General features: G+C 43.4%; 1 protein-coding gene across 1 annotated transcript in view; it reads right to left on the reverse strand.

The window, feature by feature from the left end:
• myo1eb (myosin IEb) overlaps nt 1-20,766 on the reverse strand; it is a 124,975-nt gene that overhangs the window by 20,820 nt on the left and 83,389 nt on the right. Inside the window, exons 17-20 of the mRNA XM_063041707.1 lie at nt 11,428-11,534; nt 5,644-5,742; nt 5,389-5,533; nt 387-501 (exon numbers count right to left, since the gene is read on the reverse strand). Coding sequence (XP_062897777.1) covers nt 387-501; nt 5,389-5,533; nt 5,644-5,742; nt 11,428-11,534 — 466 coding nt within the window. The remainder of the gene's footprint in view (nt 1-386; nt 502-5,388; nt 5,534-5,643; nt 5,743-11,427; nt 11,535-20,766) is intronic.

Below are 20,766 nucleotides of genomic sequence, written 5' to 3' on the forward strand. Positions count from 1 at the left end.
CTGCTTGCATTTCACCGTCTATTCCCCTCATAATTTTGTGTACCTCTATCAAATCTCTCCTCATTCTCCAACGCTCCAGGGAATCAAATCCTAACCAATTCAACCTTTCCCATAACTCAGATCCTCCAGTTTGAGCAACATCCTTGTAAATTTTCTCTGTGCCCTTTCAAGCACTGATATCTTCCCTGTAGGTAGGTGACCAGACAATAATCCAAATTAGGCTTCATCAAAGTTTTATCCAACTTCAGGCAGCATAACATCCCAACTCCTGTACTCAAGACACTGATTCATGAGGGGCAATATGACAAAAGCTCTAACCAGCCCCCTCCCTCATCTCCACCCCCCCCAACACCAACACATTGGAAAGACGGCTTCCCCACTCTTACCTTCCTCCCGCATCTGGACGTACTTGCGGACGGCGATGTGTTTGCGCCACGCCTTCTGGATCACCCGGGCGAAGTTGTTGAACTTCCGCTCCCGCATCTCCTCCAGCAGGAAGAGCTGCAGGGAGAGAACAGAGACATCCTCGCTCACTTGGGGCCCTGTCGCCGGAGGTCAGGGGACGTGGGCTCCAGGTAGGCAGGGGGGGCGCTGGAGGGACTCTCTGGGAAGAGGGGGAATTGGGCGATGGTGGGTGGGAGGGGGTGGACAAGGGTGGAGTTCAAATCTCACCCACTAAGATCGTGTGACTGATTCCAATCAGTCTGGCTGGTAGCAGGAAAGAACCAGTCAGGACCCCTTGGGTCCAGAATCAATATCAGGATTATTATCACTGACGTGGGTCATAAAATGTTAAACTCAAGAGATTCTGCAGATGCTGGAACAACACACACACACGTACACAATGCTGGAGGAACTCGGCAGGGCAGTCAGCAACTATGCAGAGGACGCAAACAACAGGAATTCTGCAGATGCTGGAAATTCAAGCAACACACATAAAAGTTGCTGGTGAATGCAGCAGGCCAGGCAGCATCTCTAGGAAGAGGTGCAGTCGACGTTTCAGGCTGAGACCCTCCGTTAGTCCTGACGAAGGGTCTCGGCCTGAAACGTTGACTGCACCTCTTCCTAGAGATGCTGCCTGGCCTGCTGCGTTCACCAGCAACTTTTACGTGTGTAACTATGGAGAGGAATTCAGGCTGAGACCCTCTCCATGGATGCTGCCTGACCTGCTGAGTTCCTCCAGCATTTTGTGTGTGTTACTCTATCATGAAACTTGCAGCAATACAGTGCAAGACATAAAAAAAATTATAAATTACAATAAGAAATAAATAAATAGTGTGAAAGAGGAGTCGTGAGGTAGTGTTCATGGGTTCATTGTCCATTCAGAAATCGGATGGCGGAGGGGAAGAAACTGTTCCTGAAACATTGAGTGTGTGTCTTCAGGCTCCTGTACCTCCTCCCTGATGAGAAGAGGGCACGTCCTGGGTGGTGAGAGTCCTTAGAGCTGGCATCCTGTCCAGTTCCCTCTTTGACTCCTGTCCCAACTGAAGCATGCAGTCACATCCTGCATGGGTTTAAGGTGAGTGGGGAAAGTTAAAAGGAGGTTTACGTGGCAAGTGTTTTTTTTCACACACAGAGGGCATTGGTGCCTGGAATGTGCAGTCAGGGTACACAGTAGCGGAGGCAGAAGTGACAGTGATATTTAAGAGACATTTAGACGGTCACATAGACAGTGGGGTATATGGGTCAAGTCCAGGCAGAGGGATTTCTTTAAATTGACAAAAACAGAACTGCATCAGATCATGTGCGAGAATTGGCAAATGCATATGCGGCTGATTGATCGCACGGTGAATCGATTGGGCCTCCTACATGCTGGAGGCATTCTCTTCAATGCGCGGGCTTCTGAGTATGCGTGCGTTCTGTCTTGGCGGGCTCAGTTCGTAGCTACCACTCTATGAGCTGTTATGGTGCGGGCTTTCGACTATGCATGTGGTTCGTAGCTACCACACTGTGAGTTGTTAGTTGCTGTTCTTGTGCCACATACAGGCGACACAGTGGACCGAAGACCCTGTTACTGTGCTGTACTGCTCTATGTTTAATCGGGCAAGTTAAAGCCTATTTTTACTGATGACGTCATGTCTCACGTCCGGTTCTACTGAACTCTTAAATCCAGATTTATTTAGTTAATTGAATTTAAATCCCCTGCCAGGATTTGAATTCCCGTCACTGTGCCTGTGGCCTGGTTATGAAGGAAGAGCGCTGTCGTATCTCATTAGAGACTGCTGATTAAAGCAAGACAGAAGGCACTGCCCCTAGCCACCAGCCCTAAACACCAAGGCTGGTAGGCAGGAAGCTGCAGGAACTGAACTCAGCCAGCTCCATCACAGGCACTAGTCTGCCCAGCATCAAGCACACCTTCAAAAGGCAATGCCTCAGAAAGGGGGCATCTATCATTGCGGACCCCATCACCCAGGACGTGCCCTCTTCTCATTGAAGGCACAGGAGCCTGAAGACACACACTCAACATTTTAAGTACAGCTTCTTCTTCTCCACCATCAGTGTCTAGCATCATCTTATGGGCTTGCAATCTCTGCGTCTCCATCTCTGGAGACAAACTATTGACTGGCATCTTTTATAAACCTACTGATTCCCATGATTACCTTGACCGTAACTCTTCCCACCACTTCTGTAAAAATACAATTCCCTTTTCTCAGTTCCTTCGTCTCTGTCGTATCTGTTACCAGGACGCGGCTTTCCTTTCCGGGACATCAGAGATGTTCTCCTTCTTCAAGGAGCGGGGTTTCCCTTCCTCCACCATTGATGCTGCCCTCACCCACATCTCCTCCATTTCCCAAACATCCGTGCTCACCCCATCTTCCCACCGCCTTCCTGACAGAGTTCCTCTTATCCTCACCTACCACCCCGTGAGCCTCCGCATCATTCTCTGTAACTTCCGCCATCTCCAAAGGGATCCCATCATCTTTACCTACCCTCCCACCCCCGCTTTCCATAGGGAATGCTCCCCCCAGTGATTTCCTTGTCCATTCGTCCCTCCTCAATAACTTGTATTCCGGCACTTATCCCTGCAAGCAACCAAGGTTCTACACCTGCCCGACAACCTCGTCCCTCTGCTCTGTTCAGGGCCCCAAACAGTCCTTACAGGTGAGGCGACACTTCACCTGCAAGTCTGCTGGGGTCGCCTATTGCAGCCGGTGCTCCCGATGTGGCCTCCCCTACACTGGCGAGACCCGCGGTAAACTGGCGGACCACTTCATTCAGCACTTTTGCTCCAGCTGCCGAAAGCAGAACATCTCAGAGGCCAAACATTTTAATTCCCATTCCGACATGTCAGTTGATGGCCTCCTCTTGTACCCCCATGAGGTCACTGTCGGGGTGGAGAAGCGACACCTTATATTCTATTTGGGTAGCCTCCAACCTGATGACATGAATATCGATTTCTCCTTCCGATTAAAACAAAATCCCCCCCCCCTTCTATTCCTCACCCTGGTCTCTTACCTCTTCTCATTTGCCTCAATTCCTTCCTTCTTCTCCAGCTCTTCATCTTTCCAACCCACCTGCCGTCATCTATCAGCTTCCAGCTATCATTCTACCCCACACTCCACCTTTTAATTCTGGCATCTTTCTCCTTCTTTCCCAGTACTGAAGAAGGGTCTCGGCCCAAAATGTCAACTGTTTATTTGTTTCCACAGATGCTGCCTGTCCTGCTGAGTTCCTCCAGTATTTTCTGCCTGTTATATTTATTGTGCTTTTTTTTATTATTGTGTTCTTTATCTTATTGTTTGTGCTGCATCACATCTACAATAACAATTATTTTGCCCTCCTTTACACTGTCTACTGGAAATGATATTCAGCCATCTTGAATCTTCTGCAGGCAAGCATTTTCCCCTCTGGAGTCTTCATCTGTCTCCCAGACCATGAACATCTGCTAAAGCCCCCACCTACCCCACACTTTCTCTCTTCTCCCCCTCCCATCGGGCAGGAGATATGAAAGTCTGAAAGCTTATACCATAGGTTCAAGGACAACTTTGACCCCAGACTCTTGTATGATAAGATGGACTCTTGGCCTCACAATCTACCTCATGATTGAGACATGTAAGATTATTAAGGGATTGGACAAGATAGAGGCAGGAAATATGTTCCAGATGCTGGGAGAGTTCAGTACCAGAGGGCATGGTTTAAGAATAAGGGGTAGATCATTTAGGACAGAGCTGAGGAGGAACTTCTTCTCCCAGAGAGTTGTGGAGGTGTGGAACGCGCTGCCTCAGAAGGCAGTGGAGGCCAATTCTCTGGATGCTTTCAAGAAGGAGCTAGATAGGTATCTTATGGATAGGGGAATCAAGGGTTATAGGGACAGGGCAGGAACCGGGTATTGATAGTAGATGATCAGCCATGATCTCAGAATGGCGGTGCAGGCTCGAAGGGCCGAATGGTCTACTTCTGCACCTATTGTCTATTATGATCTTGCACCTTGTTGTCTATCTGCACTGCACTTTCTCTGCAGCTGTTACACTTTATTCTACGTTGTTTTTGTTTTACCTTGTTCTGTGTGGCTAATACGAGGGGGCATAGTTTTAACGTGATTGGAGGGAAGAACCCTGCCACTGACAACCCCCTCCCCCCGAAATCACCTTCAAATTCCTCCAGCATTTTCTGTGTGTTGCTCAAGACTTCCAGCACCTGCAGAATCTCTTGTGTTAAAAATCTTGAACCTTCGTTTTTTTTGGTGGCTGGGGGGGAAGGGGTGGTGGTGGGGAGGGAGGGGGTAGTCAGGACAGTCAGACAAATCGGGATCCCGGTACACGCGTGAAAGGTGCGAGGAATTTCAGCGGAGATAACACCAAGACGATTAGCCAGTTTTCTTGAGAAGCTGACAGTGGGAAGGGGGAAGGGGGAACGGTGGAGGGTGGAGGGTGGAGGGAGTGAGTGTCAGTGATGAACCCTCCGGGAACTCATCACAGTAATGTAGCAGTTAGCGTAACGCTTTACCATGCCAGTGAGCTGGGTTCAGTTCCCGCCATTGTCAGTATGTTTGTACATTTCTGTGACTGCATGGGTTTCCTCTCTCATTCTGATGACACGCGGTTAGGGTTAGTAAGTCGTGGGCGTGCTACGTTGGCACAGAAGCATGGCGACAGGCTGCCCGCAGCACAATCCTCGGACTGTGTTGCTTGTTGATGCAAAATGGCTCATTCAACGTCACGTTCCAATATTTTGATGCACATTTGACAGACAAAGCTAAACTTTTTAATCTCTGAACAGGAGGGCGATCGCTCACTCTTCCTGGCAGGGGGCTCTCTGGGAACTCACGGTGGCATGTTAGCCAGCCAAACGCTATCAGGGTGCCTGCAACCCTTGTCAGCTTCCCGTGGTTCAGAGTGGGAAGGGGAATGGTGGTGGAGGGAGGACACCTCACCCCGGGGAACTCACCGACTCTGGCGCCTTGATGAAGACCTTGTGTTTCCCGAGCTGGAACTGGTCCTGATCCATATTGACCGACTGCAGCAGGTGCGTCACCCCCTGTCTCTCGTTGCCCCTCCACCTGGGCCACGTCTCCTTGGTCAGGATGGCGTACCTGCAGTGGGAACAGGCGGGCAGGTACCGAGTCTGAGGTAGGGAGGGGGAAAGCCAACCCCGTAACCCACCCCACTACGCCGGGACACAGAGCGCGAGGGGGAACATTACCTCTGGAGGAACTTGTGGAAGACCCTTCGGTAGGTGTAGCCAGCCCGTCGCACGCGGATGTTTTCACTCAGTCCCAGGTACTCAACCTGATGCTTCACCCTTGGGCAAGAGGAACAGAAGAGACCTTCACCATTCTAGGTATCAGCAGAAAACACCCCAAGGTTCCTGGAGCAGTCTGGTGATGTATACGGACCTCGGAGGCCCCACGTCTAATGGTCTGAGCCGCGGACTGGAGATTGTCCACAAGTGAGAGTGGGGAGCCAAGGAGCGGAGGTGGCCTGTCCTGGGATTGGAGACCTGTCTATGTGTGTCAGTGAGTGGGAAAGGGGCTTGTTTTGATGTCCTTATCTTGTTCTGGTGAACAGTGTGACATGCTAATGCTGGCACCAAAATGTGACGGCCAAGAGGTCACTTCTACCAGTCTTGATGAAAGAGCTCTGCCTGAAAGGTCAAATGTTTAGACCATAGACAAAGGACCAGAATCAGGCCATTCAGCCCATTGAATCTGTTCCACCAGGCCATCATGGCTGATTTATTATCCTTCACAACCTCATTCTCCTATCTTTTCTCCGTAACCTTTGACACCCCGACTAATCAAGAACCTAGCATCCTCTGCCTTAAATGTACCCAAATGACTAGGCCTCCACAGCTGTCTGTGGCAATGGATTCCAGAGATTCACCACCCTCTGGCTAAAGAAATTCCTCATCATCTCTGTTCTAAATGAATGTTCCTCTGTTCTGAGGCTGTGCCCTCTGATCCTAGACTTCCCCACGGTCAGAAACATCCTCTCCATCTCCACTCTGTCCAGGCCTTTCAATAATCAATAAGAACACTCCCCCCACCCCGTCCCATTCTTCTAAACTCCAACGAGTACATGCCCAGAGCTACCAAACATATCTCATATAACACTTTCATTCCCGGGATCATTCTTGTGAACCTCCTCTGAACCCTCTCCAATGTCAGCAAATATTTTCTTAGCTAAGGGGTGCAAAACTGCTCACAATACTCCAGGTGAGGCCTCACCAGCGCTTTATAAAGCCTCAGCATTACATCTTTGATTTTATATTCTGGTCCTCTCGAAATGAATGCTAACACCACATTTGCCTTCCTCATCACTGGCTCAACCGGCAAGTTAACCTTCAGGGAATCGTCCCTGTGCACCTGTGAGTTTTTTTTCTGCCCATTTAGAAAACAGGCTATGCCTGTATTCCTTAGTGCATGACCATACACTTCCCTACACATATTCCAACCACCACTTCTTCGCCCATACTCCCAAACTGTCCAAGTCTTTCTGCAGACTCCCTGCTTCCGCAACATTACCTGCCCCCCATCTATCTTTTTATCATCTGCAAACTTGGCCTCAGTCATCAATTCTGTCATCCAAATCATTGACATACAATGTATAAAGAAATGGTCCCAATACTAAACCCTGTGGAACATCACTTGTGACTGGCAGCTAATCAGAAGAGGCCCCCTTTAACACGACCCTTTGCCCCCTGCCAGTCAGCCAATGTTCTATCCGTGCCAGTATCTTTCCTGTAATATCATGGGCTCTTTATCTTGTTAAGCAGCCTCATGTCCAGCACTTGTCAAAGGCCTCCTGAAAATCCAAGTAAACAACATCCACTGACTCTCCTTTGTCTATCCTGCCTATTAATTACCTCAACGAATTCCAACAGAATTTTTTGGCAAGATTTCCCCTTAAGAAAACAAAACATTATTTTATCATGTTCCTCCAAGTATGCCAAAACCTCATCCTTGACAATGGACTTCAACACCTTCCCAACCACTGAAGACACACTAACTGGTTTACAATTTCCTTTCTTCTGCCTCCTTTCCTTCTTAAAGAGTGGAGTGACATTTGCGATTTTCCATTCCAGAACCATTCCAGGATCTAGTGATTCTTGAAAGATCATTACTAATACTTCCACAGTCTCTTCAGCGACGTCTTTCGGAACCCTGGGGTGTACTTCACCAAAGGTGACTTAGTCCATAAGTCCATAATGTACAGTAGCAGAATTAGGCCATTTGGCCCATCGAGTCTACTCTACAATTTCATCATGGCTGATCCATTCTTCCTCTCAGCCTTGATCTCCTGTCATCTCCCTGTGCCCCTTCATGCCCTAACCAATCAAGAATCTATCAACCTCTGCCTTAAATATACATAAAGATTCAGCCATCACAGCTGCCTATGGCAACAAATTCCACAGATTCACCACTCTCTAGCTAAAGAAATTCCTCCTCTTTGTTCTAAAAGGGCACCTCTCTTTTCCCCACCATAGGAGACATCCTCTCCAGATCCACTCTATCAAGGCCTTTCACCATTCACTGAGGTCACCCCTCATTCTTCTGAATTCTAGTGAATACAGGCCCAGAGCCATCAAACACTCTTCATATGACAAGCCATTCAATTCTGGAATCATTTTTGTGAACTTCCTTTGAACCCTCTCCAGTTTCAGCACATTCTTCTGAAGATAAAGGGTCCAATACTCCTCGCCAGTTCTTTATAAAGCCTCAACATTACATCCTGGCTTTTATATTCTAGTCCTCTTGAAATGAATGCTAACACTGCATTTCCCTTCCTCACCACAGATTGAATCTGCAAATTAACCTTTAGGGAATCCTGCACAAGCCTTTGTTTGTAAACCAACTACCTCATCTTCAGCACTATGACTCCAGTCCCCAACCTCTGCCAAATGAGTCTAAACCCTCCAAAACAACTCTAGCCAACCTGCCCGCAAGGATATTGGAGCCCTTTGGGTTCAAGTGTAACCCGTCCCTTTTGTGCAGGTTGTACCTTCCCCAGAACAGATGCCAATGATTCATAAATTTGAACCCCTGCCCCCTGCATCGCTTCCTCAGCCACACCTGCACTTGCCAAATCATCCTGTTCTTACCCTTACAGATGTGTGGCACAGGTAGCAATCCAGGATTACTGCCCTGGAGGCCCTGTTTTTCAGTTTTCTGCCTAGCTCCATAAAATTTCTTTTCAGGACTTCCTCACCTTGTCCACCTATGTCATTGGTGCCAATATGCACCAAGACTTCTGGCTGCTCACCCTCACTCTTGAGAATGCCACTGGCCCGATCCGAGACATTCCTGAACCTGGCGCTAGGGAGTCAACATACCATCTTCGGGTGTCTCTATTGCTCCCACAGAATCTCATCTTTGTTCCTCTGAGAGTGTTACCTCCTATCATCACAGCAGTCCTCTTCACCCCTCTACTGTGCTGAGCCACAACACTGGACAATGCCAGAGACCCGGTCACGGTGGCTTCCCCAGTAGGTCATCCCCCTCAACCGTATCTGAAGTTGTATATTTATTATTGAGGAGAAGGATCACAGCTGTACTCTACACTGGCTGTGTATTTCCCCTCCTTCTCCTGACAGTCACCCAGTTACTTGTCTCCTGCAACACAGGGGTGACTACCTCCCTGTAGCTCCTGTCCATCACTTCCTCATTCTCTCCTCAATCTACCTTCAGATCCACAAGAACCTTCTCCTTAGTATTAGCAACTACACTCACTTCTGCCCCCTGACACTCACAACTTTCTGATATACTGCTACCATCTTCCACAGTGAAGACTGACACAAAGTACCTATTAAGTTCATCCGCCATTACTTTGTTCTGCATTACTACCCCTCCATCATTATTTTCCAGCGGTCCCATATCCACTCATGCCTCTCTTTTACTCTTTATAGATCTGAAAGAACCTTTGGCATCCTCATTGATACTTTTGCTTGCTTACCCTTCATATTTCATCTTTCCTCTCCTTATGTTTTTTAAGTTGCCTTCTGTTGGTTTTAAAAACCTTTCCAATCCATTAATTTTTGCTATATTATCTTCCCCCTCTTTTGCTTTTGTGCTGGATTTGATTTCTTGTCACCCATGGTTGCCTCAGAGACCATAAGCTACGGTAGCAGAAATTGGCCAACTGGCCCATCAGGTCTGCTCCACCATTTCATCATGGCTTTCACCCATTTTTCCTCTCATCCGCTCTTCAGAATACTACTTCTTCTTTGGGATGTATCTATCCTGTGCCATCTGAATGGTCCTAGAAACTGCAGCCATTACTTTTCTGCCGTCATCTCTGCTAGTGTCCCCTTCCAATCAAGTTTGGCCAGCTCCTCTCTCATGCATCTGTAATTCACTTTACTCCACTGTAATACTGAAACATCTGACTTTATCTTCTCCCTCTCAAACTGCGGGGTGAATTCTATCATATTATGATCACCGTCTCCCAAGGTTCCTTTACCTTAAGCTCCCTCATCAAAATCTAGTTCATTACATAACACCCAATCAGAATTGCCTTTCCCCTTAGTGGGCTCAACCATAAGCTGCTCAAAAAAGACATCTTGTAGGCAATTTACAAATTCTCTTCCTCTTGGGATCCAACACTAACCTGATTTTTTAGATTAGATTAGATTCAACTTTACTGTCATTGTGCCGAGTGCAGATACAAAGCCAATGAAATGCAGTTAGCATCTGACCAGAAAAGCAAAGAATAGTGTTATTTACAAAATAACTGTGAATAAAAAGTAAGTGCTACAGCACACAAATATAAAAGTACTGAGACAGTACAATATGGGTGCAATACTGCTTAGCGCTGTGATGAGAGGTTCAGCAGGGTCACAGCCTCAGGGAACAAGCTCTTCCTGTGCCTGCTGGTGCGGGAGCGGAGGCTCCTGTAGCGCCTACCGGATGGGAGGAGAGTAAAAAGTCCATGGTTAGGGTGAGATGCATCCTTGATAATGCTTTTCGCCCTGCCCAGGCAGCGTTTATGGTAGATGTTCTCAATGGTGGGCAATTGGGTGCCGATAATCCAACCCACCTTCAACATTTTGTGTTTGTTACTCTGGATTTCAAGCATCTGCAGAATTTCTTGTATTTCTGAATGGGTCAGAGTTGTGAGGAGACATGAGAGGTGGCAGGCGCTGGAGATCATAGGCGAGAGATTTAAAAGGGACATCAGGGGTAGCTTCACACAAAGGATGGTGCGTATTTGGAATGAGCTGCCAGAAATAGTGGTTGAGACAGCATACTAACAACATTTAAAAGCCATCTGGATAAGCACATATATCAGAGAGGTTGAGAGGGCTGTGGGAAAAATGTGGGCAGGTGAAGCTTGTTCAATGGGTATCCGTCAGTATGACTGAGTTGGGCCAAAGGGTCAATTTCTATGCTGTAAGAATCTGGAGCAATGCACAGTCTACTGGAGGACAGCAGTTCGAGCAGCATCGTCTAATGAGGATAGGCTGAGCAATCTGGGAGGATGAGAAAGATGCTGCCGGGGTTGGTGCTGGAGACAGGTACATTAGGGACATTTAAGAGGGTCTTAGATTGGCACATGGTTGATAGAAAAATGGAGGGCTATGTAGGAGGGAAGGTTTAGATTGACCTTGGCACAACAGCATAGTCCGGAGGGCCTGTACTGTTCTACGTTCTAAATAGGGAGAGCCACATTCGAGACATCGGAGGGACTCCGCAGGACATACAGCATCCGTGGAGGGAATAGTGAGTGATTTTGGAACGAGACGCTTTACCTGGACTGAGAGAGTAGAGGGCAGAGAGCTGGTAACCGGAAGGGTGGGGGAAAGAGTTGTCAAGCACTGGGCGGATCCAGGTGCTGAAGGGTGATAGGCAGATGGAGGGAGCGATGTGGGCGAGAGGTGATGGGTGGAGCTTCCGAATCGACAGCCACAGAAGGTACAAGGTGTGTTGGGACGTCCTGAGGTGGGGAAATTGACCCCTCCCCTCCTCCCATCAGGGTGGCTCGGACTGACCTGGTCTCCTCCCAGTCCTTGGCTCTCTTGGTTTCGTTGGGTTTGATGCAGCGGATGTAGTGAGGGGTGCATTTCATCAGCGTGGTCACCAGGTCATTGGCTTGTTTCTGAGAAAAGATGCACAAAGACAGGTTTGTGTTTCCTTTTTCTTTTTAAATCTTTTTATTAAATTAGTACACAAAAAGTAAACCATGTAGACACTAATACGCTGTTGCAATATAAATTTGCAAGAGATATTATTACACAAAAAGAAAGTTAGTACGAACAGTGCAGTTTAGATATAAAATAACAAGATAATATAATAGTATACTAATTTTCCATACACATCAGTAAAGAGAAGAAAAAACTCCCCAAAAAAACCCCCAAAAAAACCCCACCGTGCAACTAATCTAAAAAGCAAAGCAAAGCAATGGGCTAACTAGGTAACAAGTAGACTTAAACAGCTTAAAACAATCACGTCCTCAAACCCGACCTCCATTAAAAACTGTTAAAAAAGCAAGCAGGGAATGTAAATATGGGCAAAGAGAACAAAAAAAAATTACATTAAATGAAAATGTTGAATAAAAGATCTCCAGGTCTGTTCAAATTTAACTGAAGTATCATAAAGATTACTTCTGATTTTCTCCAAATTTAAACATAGTATCGTCTGAGAAAACCAAAAGAACGTAGTTGGGGCATTAATCTCCTTCCAATGTTGTAAAATACATCTTTTCGCCATTAAAGTAAGAAATGCAATCATTCTACGGGCTGAAGGGGAAAGATTACTGGAAATTTTAGGTAATCCAAAGATAGCAGTAATAGGATGGGGAGAAATATCTATATTCAATACCTTTGAAATAATATTAAAAATGTCTTTCCAAAAAGTTTCCAAAAAGTTTCCAAAGTAGGACAGGACCAAAACATATGAGTTAAGGAGGCTATCTCCCCATGACATCTGTCACAAAGAGGGTTAATATGAGAATTAAAACGAGCTAATTTATCTTTAGCCATATGTGCTCTATGAACAACTTTAAATTGAATTAGGGAATGTTTGGAACAGATAGAAGAAGTATTGACTAGTTGTAAAATATGCGCCCAGTCATCCGCCGAAATAATAAAGCCCAATTCCTTTTCCCAATCTGACCTAATCTTATCAAATGGAGCTTTCCTAAGTTTCATGATAGTATTATAAATAATAGCTGTACACCTTTCTGACATGGATTAAGGTTAATTATAGTATCTAAAATATATGTAGGAGGTAACGTCGTAAAGGAAGAGAGTATAGTACTTAGGAAATTTCTAACTTGGAAATATCTAAAAAAATGTATTCTTGGTAAGTTATATTTGTTAGATAATTGTTCAAAAGACATAAGGGAGCCATCTAAAAATAAATCCAAAAACCGTGATATACCATTAGTCTTCCAAATTTGAAAGGCACGGTCCGTGGAAGAGGGAGGAAAGAATATGTTGCCTAAAATAGGAATCGCTAGCCCAAATTGATTAAGATCGAAAAATTTTCGGAATTGAAACCAAATACGTAAGGTATATTTAACTATCGGGTTACAAACCTGTTTGTGGTGTTTCAAATCGAAAGGAAGAGAAGAACCTAAAATGGAGCCAAGTGCATAACCTTGAGCAGATTGTAATTCCAATACTCCCCATTTAGGAATGGATAGTGTATCTTGGTCAAGTAACCAAAATTTCATGTGTCGAATATTAATTGCCCAATAATAAAATCTAAAGTTAGGTAATGCCAAACCTCCATGTCTCTTAGCTTTCTGTAGATGTATTCTACCCAATTTCGGGTTTTTATTTTGCCAAATAAAAGAAGAAATTTTAGAGTCAACTTTGTCAAAAAAGGATTTTGGAACAAAAATCGGTAGTGCCTGAAATATATATAAAAATTTTGGCAGAATAAACATCTTAACAGTATTAATACGACCAATCAAAGTTAAATAAAGTGGAGACCATTTAAATGAAAGTAGAGTAATGTGATCAATTAAGGGTAGGAAATTAGTCTTAAATAAATCCTTATGTTTACAGGTAATTTTAATCCCAAGATATGAAAAATGGTTATTAACCAATTTAAACGGGAGGTTCTGATATAAGGGAACTTGCTAATTAATCGGGAAAAGTTCACTCTTACTGAGATTTAATTTATAACCTGAAAAAAGACTAAATTGTGCTAATAAATCTAAAGCAGCAGGAATAGATTTTTGAGGATTAGAAATATATAAAAGTAAGTCATCAGCATAAAGTGATACTTTATGAGACTTTGAACCACGAGTTATGCCAATAATATTTGGAGATTCTCGAATAGCAATTGCAAGAGGTTCTAATGCAATATCAAATAATAAAGGACTAAGAGGACAACCTTGTCTAGTACCTCGAAAAAGACGAAAAAAAGGTGAATTTAAAGAGTTAGTATGAACTGAGGCCATAGGAGAATGACGTAACAGTTTGATCCAGGATATAAATTTCGGGCTGAAATTAAACATTTCAAGCACCTTAAATACGTAAGGCCATTCGACTCTGTCGAAGGCTTTTTCAGCATCTAAGGAAATGACGCACTCAGGATCATTTTGTGACGGGGTATAAACAACATTTAACAGTGTACGAATATTATAAAAAGAGTAACGACCTTTAATAAAACCTGTTTGGTCTTCTGAAATAATATAAGGAAGTGCTTTTTCTGATCTGTTTGCTAATAATTTAGAAAAAATTTTAGAGTCAACATTTAATAAGGATATTGGTCTATAAGATGCACATTGAGCAGGATCTTTATCCTTCTTTAATATTAAAGAGATCGATGCTCTATAAAAGGATTCGGGAAGTTTACCAAGTTTTAATGAGGCCTCCAGAACCTTGAATAACCAAGGGATTAATGAAGATGCAAAAAATTTATAAAATTCCGTGGTAAACCCATGACCAGGAGCTTTCCCCGGGTTCATAGAAAAAAATAACATTCTTAATCTCATCCGTAGTAAAGGAAGAGTCTAACATAGAAGATACATCATGTGAAATCTTAGGGAAATCTAGGTTATCTAAAAAGTCATACATATGTTTAGAGTCTCGTGGAGACTCTGTTTGATATAAGGAGGAATAAAAGTTAAAAAAGGATTGATTAATCTCAGCTTGATCAAATATCAGTTGATCTTTTTGATTATGAATCTGATTAATTTGAAATTTGGTATAATTAGTCTTCAACTGATTAGCCAACAGTTTACCGACTTTGTCACTATGTATATAAAATTCGCTTCTTGTTTTCATTAATTGATTTGCAATAGAGGACGAAAGTAATAAACTGTGTTCCATTTGAAGTTCAGTTCTTTGTTTATACAACTTCTCAGAAGGAGCTGTAGCATATTTCTTATCAATTTCCTTAATCTTGTCCACAATATCCAGCTCCTCCTCCTTCAACCTCTTCCTCAAAGCAGCAGAATACGAGATGATCTGACCACGAATATAAGCTTTAAAAGTATCCCAAAGGGTGTTCATGGCTATATCCTCTGTACAGTTGATTGTAAAAAAGAGATCAATCTGTTCATTCATAAAGTTAACAAAATCCGAGTCCTGAAGCAACAGCGAATTAAAACTCCATTGTCTATTATTTTGTGTATTGGCCAATATTTTAATAGAAAGCTTAAGTGGAGCATGATCCGAAATGGATATAGAGTCATATTCACATTTAACCACTGAAGAATTAAGACGAGAGTCAATAAAAAAAATAATCAATTCTTGAATAGGAATGATGAATATGTGAAAAAAAAAGAAAAATCTTTTTCCCGAGGATGCAAAAAACGCCAGATGTCCGTCGATCCGGAATCTGAGAGAAATGAATTAATCAAGGTTGCAGATTTATTGGGTAGGGTCCGTAAAGGAGCCGAACGGTCCAATAATGGGGATAAACAAGTATTAAGGTCCCCGCCCCAGATTAGTGAAAACTCATTCAAATTCGGGAACAAATTAAATAATGATTTGTAAAATTCTGGACAGTCCATGTTAGGGGCATAGATGTTAACCAAAACTACCTTTTTATTAAAGAGTAAACCACTAACCAATTGAAATCTACCATTCGGATCAGAAATAATATCGTGTTGTACAAAAGTGATTGAGGGATCTATAAAAATAGAAACTCCTCGAATTTTAGCATTGGAATTCGAATGGAAGTGTTAATCCTTCCAGAACTTAAAAAAACGTAGTCTGTCCCCCCTCCGCACATGGGTCTCTTGTAAAAATAGAATATATGCTTTAAGTCTCTAGAATACTTTAAAGACTTTTTTCCTTTTAATTGGATGATTAAGACCATTAGTATTCCAAGAGACAAAATTAATAGTAGACTCCATAATCCCTAAAGTCAACCCTCAAATAAAGGAGGATTGACAATAGGTTCCACCCACGAACCCGGAAAGGGAACAGAATAAACAAGAGATAACGGGAAAGAGAACGCGACAAATACTTCAGTAATATAAGTAGCCCAAGAAGAAAGAAAAACTAAAAAGTGAAGCCCCCCCCACCCCGTACTCCCAAAGCTAAATCTAAGATAGACCAGCCAGAAAGAAGCGAGCACTAGAACTACCCCCATGACTTCCGATAGTCGCTCACTAAAAAAAGTGTATATATAAAAAGATCAGCTAAAGTTATAAAACAGTAAAGGAATAAAAAAAAGTACACCGATTAAAACGAAAACAATATAATACAAAGAAAAAACAGGTGCATATAAAGAAAACCGTTAACCTACAACAGACCGTATACTTAAACAAGAAAATGAAATATTAGCATAGACTAGCCACGAAAACTACAAAAAGTACGTTTGAAAACTACAAAGTTTAAGGCCTCCAGGAATATACGTAAAATGACGCTGAGGGAATAGCCACCCAGAATCCCCAGGGAAGGAGAAAGAAATGACGCAGTTAAAAAAAGTTTGGCAACCATATTAATTAAACCGAAAAAAAACATTTCTGCCCTCATATGAAGCAAAAAGAATTAAACCCAACAGATTAACTGCCTCCAATCAGACAGAGATAATTTAATAGTGCGATTACGATATTGAAGGCAAGAGTTGATCCGGGTAACTCTGGGCTTCCGATAATTAAACAAGAAAATAAAATAATAGCATAGACTAGCCAAGGAAACTACAAAAAGTACGTTTGAAAACTACAAAGTTTAAGGCCTCCAGGAATATATGTAAAATGATACTGAGGGAATAGCCACCCAGAATCCCCAGGGAAGAAGAAAGGAATGATGCAGTTAAAAAAAGTTTGGTAACCATATTAATTAAACCAAAAAAAAACTTTTCTGCCCTCATATAAAGCAAAAAAAAAATTAAACCCAACAAATTAACTGCCTCCGATCAAACAGAGATGATTTAATAGTGCGATTAAGATGTTGAAGGCAAGAGTTGATCCAGGTAACTCTGGGCTTCCGAAGGAGAGTCGAAAAAACGGGAAGATCTATCAGATAATCGAATCCTCAAACGTGCAGGATAGAGCAACACTGGTTTTAAATCCATATTGTAGAATTCCGACATCACAGATCTGTAACGGACACGTTGAACATGAATCTGTTTACTAAAATCTTCCACCAACCGAAAGCGAAGATCCGAGAAATCAATGTAACCTTTAGGGCGAGCAAAGCAAAGCAACTTCTCCTTGCCTTGAAAATAATGAAATCATAGAATAACATGCCGAGGTTTATCTGACTTAGGCGAATATAATGGGACTCTGTGAGCCCGATCCAACAGTGGTGGTTGATCCGGAAATAAGGTGGGAAATGAATCTTTTAAAAGTTGAGAGAAAAACTTTATAGGGTCACCAGATTCAGCAGCTTCACAAATACCAATAATTCAGATGTTCTGTCGTCGCATTCTGCATTCTAAGTCGGAATTTTTAAAGGTCAGAAAGTCAAGTTTTTTCTTCATTACAGTAATTGTTTCTTCAATTTTCCCCATCTTGAGTTCATTTTGTTGTGTGGATTTTTGAAGATTAGATATAGCAATCTGATGTTCCGTGATAGATGTTTCCACTTTATCGATTACATCAATAATTTTCTGCAGTTTAATTGAAATTTCCACACAAATCAGATCCAATATAGTAGTTGAGATTTCCACACGAATCAGTTCAGATATAGCTTGCATAGTTACCGCTGGTTCAATCGGAGGGGGGTCGGTAACTTTCGGTCTAACCGTTGGTTTGTCGTCTTTCCCGTTCTTACACATAGCGGACCTTAAACGCATCCAAATATATAATAGCAATCCGCTGCAAGGTATTGTAAAAATCGTTGCCTTAAAAGTTAGCTTAAATGTAGCTGATCATAGGATAAAGCTCAGAGATAATGGAGCGAGTCAAGAACACAACTTCACTCCATGAGCTCTACCGGAAGTCTCAATAGGTTTGCGTTTCCAAGACATAGTTCGAAGACATAAAACTAATTAAAAGCATCAGCACAGGAGGCAGGAATAACTTGTATACGTTATCTATTTACGCATTGGAATAGTCCTTTCCAGCCCTTTGAGCTGTGCACCTAGCAACCCGAGCCTAATAACAGGACAATTTACAATGACCTATTAACCGGTACATCTTTAGACCGTGGGAGGAAACTGGAGCACCCTGAGGAAACCCAAGCGGCCAGGAGAAAAAGGCAAACTCCTTACAAACAGCGGCAGGAATTGAACTGGGGTCGCTGGTGCTGATGCTAATCGCTACGCTATCGTACCACCCTTCGCTTCACTTTAAGTGTGGCCCACACATACAGTATGATGTGGAAACAACGTGATGTATGCAATTCACTTTTTTTTAAGCATACAGCTCAAAATTAATTATTTAAACAAACAAGAATGCTTAATCAAACAATACACACAATATATTGTATTGGGTCTGAGTTGGACAATCTACATCGGGGTGCATAATAAAGAGCTACCTTTTAATTGGGACGCCAGTTGAGATCTGAAAGGAAAAGTTTCATGGCAGTTTCTCTCAGTTGAGCAACCAATCAGCAAGAGGCAGTATGTAAAAAGAGCTACCTTTCAGTCAGGTCGGCATCCAAGATTTTAAAAGCAGAGCTTTGAGCCAGTTTTCTTTGAGTTGGACCATCCACATCAGGGGTGAGTAAGGAGTGCTAACTTTTAATCAGGATAGGAGATTCCTCAGTCAGAGGAACAGACTGAAGTTCTGTGGCTGCGACAGAGACACCCCAGATGGTATTTTGCCTCCCTGGTGCCAAGATCAGGGATGCCTTGGAAAGTGTCCCTGGTATTCTTGAGGGTGAGCAGCCAGAAATCTTGGTACATAATGACATAGGTAGACAAGGTGAGGAGGTCCTGAAGAGAGGTTTTAGGGAGCCTGATAGAAAGCTGAGAAACAGTGTAGTAATCACTGGATTGCTGCCAGTGCCACGCACCAGTGTGGTTAAGAATAGGATTATTTGGTTCAAAGTTTCATTTATTATCAAAGCATACAACTCTGAAATTCTTTGATTCTCCGGGTAGCCATGAAACTGAGAAAGAAAGGAAAGGCAGCAAGATCATCAATTCCCAAATACCCCCTCCTCACAAAAAAAAAAGAACAAAAATGAACAGGCACATCAACCTCCAAACCCCTCCTCCCACACAGAAACCGAGTAAAACGGATCAGGCACTTTGACCCTCAAATACCTCCTCCCTCACAAAAAGAACAAACTAAAATGCATCAGGCACATCAACCCCCCAAAACCCCCTCCCTGCTCAAAAAAACCCGAGAAGATTTGGCAAAAAAAAACTGTAGGACTGAAAAAGAGTCTATAGTCCAAAGTCCTGATCCACAATGCAGAAAACCTGGACAACACTCTTGGGCACAGCGGCAAACTCTCCCTCCTCCAGTACAGTGCAACCGATCAAAAGTCAAGCAGCCAACACGCGCTTCAATGCTTCAATCTCACTCGTTGCTTTAATATTAAATAATGGGAGCTTTAATTGATGAAATGGAGCCAGACACCAGTTGGAGACAACCTGCAGCCTGCCCGTCATGGGCACGTTCGTACACATTGCCTCTGCCTCCCAGAATCCTCTCGGAGACTGCAGAGCACTGAAGCACCCAAACAATCACCAAACAGCAAACCACAGGCTCCAACAGTTCCAGAGTCACATTCAAGATGAGAAACAAACGTAAAAGGCATAAACAAAGTGAAAAAGATGGATTCATAATCTATCCAGAAGATGTTGACCAAAGGAGCATTGTACTCCGGCACCATCTTGTTGGGTTTGGCAGGTGAATGTGTGGCTGATGAACTGGTGCAGGGGGCAGGGGTTCTGATTTATGGATCATTGGGATCTCTTCTGGGCAAGATATGACCTGTACAAAAGGGACGGGTTACACTTGAACACGAGGGGGTCCAATATTGGCTAGAGTTGTTCAGGTGGGTCTAAACTAATTTGGCAGGGGGATGGGAACTGAAGTGAGAGTGATGAAGATGAGGTAGTTGGTTTATAAACAGAGGCAATGTAGAGTGAGACTCCCAGCAAGGAGAGGCTGGTGACAGGGCAAAACTGCAGTCAACAGGACGAGTTGCACCTGGTATGGGAACTGTACCTCCTTTAATCGCAGGATTCTGCAGAGAGTGGTGCAGACAGCCCAGCGCATCTGTAGTTGTGAACTTCCCATGATTCAGGACATTTACAAAGACAGGTGTGTAAAAAGGGCCCATAGGATCATTGGGAACTCGAGTCAGCCCAGCCACAAACTGTTCCAGCTGCTACCATCCGGGAAATGGTATCGTAGCATAAAAGACAAAACCAACAGGCTCCAGGACAGCTTCTTCCACCAGGCCATCAGATGGATGAACTCACGCTGATCTGAATCTATTTCTATGTTACATTGAGTGTTCTATTTATTATAAATTATTATAAGTTACTTTGATTGCACATTGCACATTTCGATGGAGATGTAATGTAAAGATTTTTACTCCTCATGTGAGTGAAGGATGTAAGAAATAAAGTCAATTCAATTAAACCTGTATTGGTCTGTGAATGTGAGCTCCTGCCACAATGGTAATGCAATTTGTTTGGCAATGCAGGTCTCTGTCTAGACGCTGCAATTTTGTTCAGTTCACTTTTATTCCAGATTGCAATTCAAGCCCATTACCAAACGGACAATGTTCAGACAATCTCTTCAATTCAGCCACATATGCTTAATTGGATATTCCTTTCTTTCGAATGCACTCATGAAACCTAAAGTGTTCTGCAATCATCAGTGGTTTCAGTTCTAAATGCACGTGCACTGCTTTCACGATATCAGCAAAGCTCGTATGCTCTTCCATTCATTGCAGTCAGCAAAACTGGTACTGTTTCCTTTGCTTTAATATACTGCTCAATTTGCTTAGTATACA

The sequence above is a fragment of the Mobula hypostoma genome, chromosome 2 (genome assembly GCF_963921235.1).
Source record: "Mobula hypostoma chromosome 2, sMobHyp1.1, whole genome shotgun sequence".
Taxonomy (NCBI): domain Eukaryota; kingdom Metazoa; phylum Chordata; class Chondrichthyes; order Myliobatiformes; family Myliobatidae; genus Mobula; species Mobula hypostoma.